Source organism: Rhea americana, unplaced genomic scaffold (assembly GCF_003343005.1).
Source record: "Rhea americana isolate MKP2758 unplaced genomic scaffold, rheAme1 scaffold_311, whole genome shotgun sequence".
Lineage (NCBI taxonomy): Eukaryota > Metazoa > Chordata > Aves > Rheiformes > Rheidae > Rhea > Rhea americana.
The window spans coordinates 470,819-478,119 of NW_028186437.1; the positions used below are offsets into that span (position 1 = coordinate 470,819).

General features: G+C 35.9%; 1 protein-coding gene across 1 annotated transcript in view; it reads left to right on the plus strand.

Annotated features, from left to right (window-relative positions):
* The first annotated feature begins 201 nt into the window (after positions 1-201).
* Positions 202-7,301, plus strand: part of CA5A (carbonic anhydrase 5A) — a 24,475-nt gene continuing 17,375 nt past the window's right edge. The window contains exon 1 of the mRNA XM_085310142.1: positions 202-379. Within this exon, the coding sequence (XP_085166268.1) occupies positions 250-379 (130 nt within the window). The 5' untranslated portion in view covers positions 202-249. The remainder of the gene's footprint in view (positions 380-7,301) is intronic.

Consider the following 7,301-nt stretch of genomic DNA (forward strand, 5'->3'; position numbering starts at 1 on the left):
AACAAAACGTAGAGCCAGTGAAGAAGCCAGTCCACAGATAAGTTGAAAATTAACTTTTTGGTTAGCTTTCTCCTCTCCAGCCATGCCCTATGCACTCAAAATTTTGTTAAGAGCAGGTCTGGAGATCCTTTGGTTACCCTGATCCTGTATATTCAGAGCATTTTTTTTTCTCTACTTTGTGCTGATAGGTTGCCAGGCTCTGGAAAGCTCCTCTGGTTGTTTGACTAACTGAAGATCTCAAGTGCCAAGATGATAGTAATGAATAGTGTGAAGACAGTTGCCTTGGCACACTTAAACAAGCAGTTGAAAACTATCTGGATTCCATCATCACGATTCTGCAGTCTGGCCACCTGTACTCGCAAAAACAGGAATGATGCATGTAAGTATATTCCATTTTATTAAAACAGTACTGATACCTGTATAAATGAGATGCAAAAAGGTCCCAAGACAAGTATAGTTAAGGCTTATTCTCACTTTCTTATTTGTCAGCTAAAACCAAAAGAATGAATTTCAGCATGTGACTGAAATAGAATGAGAGAAACTAGAGATAGAAATGCTGTATTGAATTGCATGAGCTCTCTACGTGTGCAGCATTAAAACATAATTCTTCAATTTCTGCAGTGCCAGTGTTACTGGTCTGCTTGTGCTTCTAAATTGTAACTATAATGAAGAAACAGACTATACAACAATTTTTAATTTTGTCATGCAAAGCTTTGACTCGTTGCAACGAAAACTGCTTTTATAAATCAACTCAAAGCACACTTAGGGCAAACTGATTCTGAGTGGCTGAATTTGATTAAACATTGGAATGTTTAATTTTGAAAATCAGGCCTAACAGAAGTACATACCATAAAACCCTCCAAATGTGGCGTACAGGAGATCTACAATACACCACTCACTGAAATGTAAAATACTACTGGAATATGTCAAAGGCTTAGTTGTTTAAAATACTGATTCACTTATCCACAAATACGATTTGTGGTGAGGTGAGCCAGAAATTGCATGTCTGCTGACTTGTGTGGAGATAATGTCAGCTGGAGCAATAGTAAAGAGTAATTTCTTACACTTAGAAAATGCCTTTGTCCAAAATATTTTTTTTACTTTGTAAATTAATCTTACTAACTTTTCTCAAAGGACAGCCATATATCTGCTTGAATACTGAGATGTGCTTCTCTTTTTATATTTGTATTTGCWTAAGTGAATTTATGCAGCAGATATAAAGCATAATGGAGATTAGTACTAGGCTTTGTTTATTTTGAAAGGTAGAAGAAATATTCAATAATTTTATCAATATTTAATAGCTCTACACTCATAAGTGCATTTTGGAAGATGACATCAAAATAATCTTTCTGCCACCGGGTGACTAACATCTTAATAAACCAGTAGATAAGCTGTGAAGTGCAGTGCTACATCTCATTGTATTTATTCCTAGGTGTGGATGCTTTATCTAATATATAGCATGCAAGCTTCCCTTTCATTCAGCACATGAGAAATAATCCAGAGCAGTTTTTATAAAGATATAAATAGCATTTGCTACAATTGTCAGAATTCTTCTCACTCTAAACTTTCTTTTTTGCTACTCAGAATGGAAAATGTGAGGTTGCTTTGTAGTATTCTGAAAACAGCCTTTATGAATAAAGCTGCACATAATTTCCTTACAACAGATAGAATGTCTAATTTAATCAAGTGGCATGACTTCTTAATACAGTACTTTAACATTAATTTTAAAAATGCCTTTTAAATTGGTAAGAGATGTGCAAGTCTTTTTTTAGAAGCAAGATTAGCATTAGATTTTGTTACTAAACATCCACAAGAAATAGCTGTTAACACATTCTTAACACAAATTTAAAATGAATCACATGTATCCATGACCTCATTTATTCCCTTTTCTGACCTGCATAGAGGTTTCTTAATACAGCTTGGAAGTCTCTCAGACTTTTCCTTCCTTCCTAACCAGCTTTATTTCCTGTGTAAACATGCTCAGAAACTTAACTTTTTTCCCCCGTTAAAATAAAAAGAAGGCATTGTTCATGTCTACAAAGAAAAGCACTACTGTATTGCCTGGAAAAACAGAATGATTCAACCTTATAAAACAGCAGCATTTCTAACAAATTCAGATTAAATGTATGCAGGCTGTTTTAAAGCCTGTGCAACTGTGTGTACAGACGTGTGTATATGAGAGAACATATTGTGAGAGACTTTCATTTGCAAAACAAACTAAAACCAGATACCAAAATGAATCCATGTTTATTGTATATCCAAACCAAACCTTATATCTTATCTTGGATTTCACATATGTGATGATAGCTACTCCATGCACATTAAATTATATCCTTGAAGCAAGACCTTATTTTTTTCAAACTGGGACTGGTTGAGTCTGCTAACACAGCTGAAACCTGCAATCCAGCATCCTCTGTCTGAGAGGCTCTAACTTACATGCTTGGTTATACTCCAGCTGTTATCTACTGCTCTCTGATTATACAAGGAATTTAGGCTCCTGACTCTTGTCCTGAGTCACACTGATTGTGCTCAAAGCACAAAGTTTGAATTACTACCCTCACTTTAGAGTTCCRATATGACTCTTCCAGCCTCGAGATCAGAGCACAGTCCGTCTGTCAGGGTGTAAGTTTATTTAACACGATATCCATATCTGAGCAACTAATACTGTAATTATCTGAATGATTTGCTTGGTCAGATGGCCTCACTTTACTTGGCTGATTGAGGACTTGTGTTTGCTTTCTTGTGATTTCCTTCTTATTGAATTTGAGCTGAATCCAATTATAGTGCTTCTTTACTTAGAGCCCTTACTGTGCAGTAGGCATATGCTGATCCCACCTAACAATTTACTTATCTTGTCTTTTATTTCTTAAATCTGATATTATAAGATTAGTGGTAGCCATCCAATCACAAAAATCAAGCAAAGCAAAAAATAGATTATTTAATACCTTACTTCACATTCTAATAGTCACAAGCAATATCTATATTTTATATAGACTAATCCATCAACAAATGTTTTCAGTGTCAGATTCAACAGCTAAACCAACAGTTGTGCCAGTAAGACCAAGATTTGGGCTCATACAATACTGTTCATGTGTGGTGGCATGAATTACTGCTTTAGAGGGAAAATCCAGGGACAACAGAGGCACTGTAATAGTGGTGAAAAAGTCGTCATTATTTCTTTGTTTTTATATTTGAAGACATAATAACAGAAACTAAGATTGTGAGTGAATGTTTTATTGCAAGTCCAATGACTTCCAAGTTCAGAACTTGCACAAACTGTATAAATCAACTTTCTTTCATTAGAAGAGTGATGAAACCCATGAATCAGTAGCACAGTCCCTATATGTAGGTTTAAATTCTTCTACTTGGTTAGTATTAACATACCAGAAAACTTTAGAAATGCAAAATGGAACATACTACAATTAAATGTTACATTTGTCATCAGTGGAAGAATTACTCTAGGAAAATCATTTGAAATAGTTCAGTAGAGTAAGAAGGCAAACYGAGGAAGAGATGAGATCTCTAGATTTCAACATGTAATGGAGAAACTCTAATTATTTCAGGATTATCTGACATCTGATTATCATCATTACCCAAGAAAGGGTCAAATGATGGTATCTTTTCTTGCTGAGGACATTTATCCATTGAGAACTGCAGTGAGAAACTAAAACTCATTTCATATTAACAATTAAACTTTCTTGGAAGAAATCATACAAGGCCATTCCATCACAAGAGCACTGCCAATTACATTAATTACAATTGCAAGTCTAAATGTTTTTACTTACATTCCTCTTGTCTATTTAAGACAGATGCTGTTTATTACTTAAATCACTTTCTCTTCCATGACATTCATGCAGGAAATGCCAAAAGAAACTGAATCAGGAAAACACTATCTTTGGAATGGGTAGTTTCTGCTGTCAGTGAACAGATGCTAGATCTCACTAAACCAGCCTATGGGTTTCTCCACCTGGTGGCTAGACCCTGTGAATAACGTGTATTCAAAGCTAAAAGCACAGTGAATTATTTTCAGCTATTCAGCATAGACAGTACAAACAGCCCCTTCAGGGACAATGACTTGATCAAAGAAATGGGYCATACTCTGTAGTTTAGTAAATTTGGACTCTGGATAATGCCTTCAATGCAGAGTTAACTTCACCATTTTCTTGAATATCATCTCTTACTTTCTCCCTCTCCTCCTTCCCACTCGCATAAAAAGCCTCTCACCATGCTGAGTGATGATGCTTTCATTTAACTGTTAACTCAGCCATTTGCTATGAGGATGCAGATTAAACCACTGAAAGGCTGGCATTTCCTAGTGCCTTTCCCAGACTCTCSTTGTRTCCCCACAAGGACAAAAGTATTCTGCATTTCACTGGGAAAGAATAAGAGAAGTGTTGGTGAGAGGGTTGAGATATATGAAGAAATTCCTAGTAACATGGAGTACCATAGCAGATGCCTGTACTAAGTGCTGTTGTACCTTGTAACAATACATGGAGGTCGTGCTGCTAGACACTTTTTAATGTGACAGAATGACAGCTGGAGGTGCTCTCCCTATGGGCTCTAAGGCTTTGGAATATACCTTCACCCTAGTAATTATTGCCAGAGCAGACTTGAAGGGCTTAATTTTTTTCTTATCCTTTGAAAAGAAATTAAAAGAAAAACAGAATCCTTCCAGGATTTTTTGTTTTAAAAATTGTGTAAGTACAGGAATGACATGTGATCCAGGTGTGCCATCTCCAGGATTGCACATACAATTGCAGTACCTATACGTGAATTGTCCATGTGATATCTTCTAAGCCCTTTCCACACTGAGTTACTAAGCCTGCATGCATAATTTTAGTGAATGTGTTTATACAGAAAAGATAAAGCCCCTATTTGCTTTACTCTGCCAACTGGAATTACCTCCCCCTTATCTGGACTTAGCCTCAGCCACTGCCTTCTCATCCAGGTTCCTATCTCAGCCAAACATTCTGGAAGCAGGGAAAAGCTCAGCATTTCGCTATCTACTGCTGCTTTCCTGTTGAGCTTAGAGTACTCTGTCGGTTACATCAATTTGATAAAAGCATTGGACTGTTTATATCAATAACTAGGCCTGCATCACAGTCCAAATCTAACATAAATTCAGCAAAACTTTCAGCACCTTGTCATGATGGACTGTAGCCAACCATCACTGTTATCATCCTTCAAAATCTTGATTCATACTGTGTGAGCYTCAAAGAAATCAACCTATCTTGGATTTCCTCTGTAATATTTAATCCAAGTGGTTGAAGTAGAGCCACAGACTCTTAGTTTACATGGTTTTTCATTTAGTTTCAATAATATGTTTATTTTTATTTTTCCCAATTGAGAATATATTGCTATGGAAAACACTCCTGCTCAGTTTAGGACAAAAACATACTTCCTTCAAGTGGGTGGGGTTTCCCAACTGTTTGACCTGCCAGCATCCTGTCCTCCTTGTTTTATTTCAGAGTAGGATGAAGCATGTTTGAGTCCTTATGTAAACAAATCGTGCTTTATTGAATAAATCTTTTCTTTTTGAAAGATCAAAATCATAAAGACTGAAATCCACTGAAGCTGAATCATCTTACCACACATTTTTACTTGACAATTACCTGAATTAATTTTTATATTATTTCTTCTAATTTTACACCTTATATGTGACAACTCTCTTTTCCCTATTATACTTAAGAAAATTTCAGACAATTGTAAGATGTTTTTCCTTTGCCAAAACCAGATTCAGATAAACCATTCAGAGATGGTTTTTCTCTATCAAGCTTACAGTTGTGTAAATTGGGAGTAAATCCCTTGATTTAATTTTTTTTTTTTTGAATTTTTACTATAGAACTGTGGCCTTTAAAATGCTGTCTTGAAAATCATAAGTTATAATAATCTAGTAACAAACACTATATGCATTTTTTTCTGGATTTTGACACCTCTCTCCAAWGCTTTTGATGGTTATTTTTGATGCTAAATTAACTTTAGCATCTGGATTTGTTAAGGCATCCACAGCTGCAACTATTTACAGAAAGCAATTCAAAATTATGGAGTCATCCATACAGTCCTAATCTACTGTAGAAAGATAGGAACTGATACTGATAGGAAAGATAGGAAAAAAACACAATGCAAATGTAAGATACCTTCAAATAAATGCTATAAACTTAAATGGATCATCACTTTGAGTGAAAGTTAAAAAGAGCACAAATTAGTTCTGTTTGCAGCAGATCTCTCTTCCAGGGGTGGTACATCTCAGACCTGCTTCTTATATTGAAGTATTTACTATGACTCTTCTGTTAGTACTATAGATATGCCCRTAACAGTGCAGTAAATAATACACTAAATCCTTCCTCAATGTGCAAATCATAAATGGGGCAGGCATAGAGTGGAGTGTGTAAACTGCAAGCTATTTTAATTCACACCTTTCTTTAGTTTGCATGTAAGAAATCAGGCCTCGTGGGTGAGGTTTGGGGTTCTCTTTCTACATACATCCTGTGTCACTTGACAACTTAACCAGGAGGCCAGTTGYCAGAAGATTTTTGGTGGTGATGTTCTCCGTATGCAGAAAGTATTCTCTATCTAGGAACAAGAGAGGGCATAGCTGAAACTTTCCAGATGGTCCAGAAACATAACAAATTGGAAAAGTATGGCAACAACATACTGTAATTCTGGCTACTCTTGTCCTTTCTAGCTTGCTGCATGAGCACCACACATCTCTCATATAAAACACCATAAAACACTGCTTATAACTGGGAACTGACCAAGAAGAAATTCTCTTTCTGGAGTGGTCCAGAAGATAAGATTCTGACTACACTGGCAGACTGCTGCGACCAAGGCATTATGTTTCCTTTTGCACCTATCTTATGTCTTTCTGTTTGCAATTAAAAGAAAGAAAGAAAAAAAAACCAGCCATTCAGCTCATACGTTGAAGGGTTTTCTTTAAATCCCTAGCGAAGAAGAGTTTTAGTTAATTAATTAAGTAYTCAGGTTTTACTAAAATTTATGCTGAGTAAGAAATAGTGTGTGAATGTAAACTGGATGCAGACCCTGTGAATGACTTAGGAGGGAAACCAGTGTGTTGTGAGTCAAAGTTATTTCCCTTTACTTCTGCAGCTAAACTGCCCATCATTTCTGCAAGCCTATGCAGCAAGACCTCTGCTTTGGTTATATTACTCAGCCCACAAAAAATGACTCATTCTCTTCAGCTTAGTAGCTCCATAATAATCCTCTAAGTTTTCAAAACCTTGATGATCAAATCCCTCAAAACCTTGATGATCAAATCCCTTCAAAAAAAAAAAAAAAAAAAA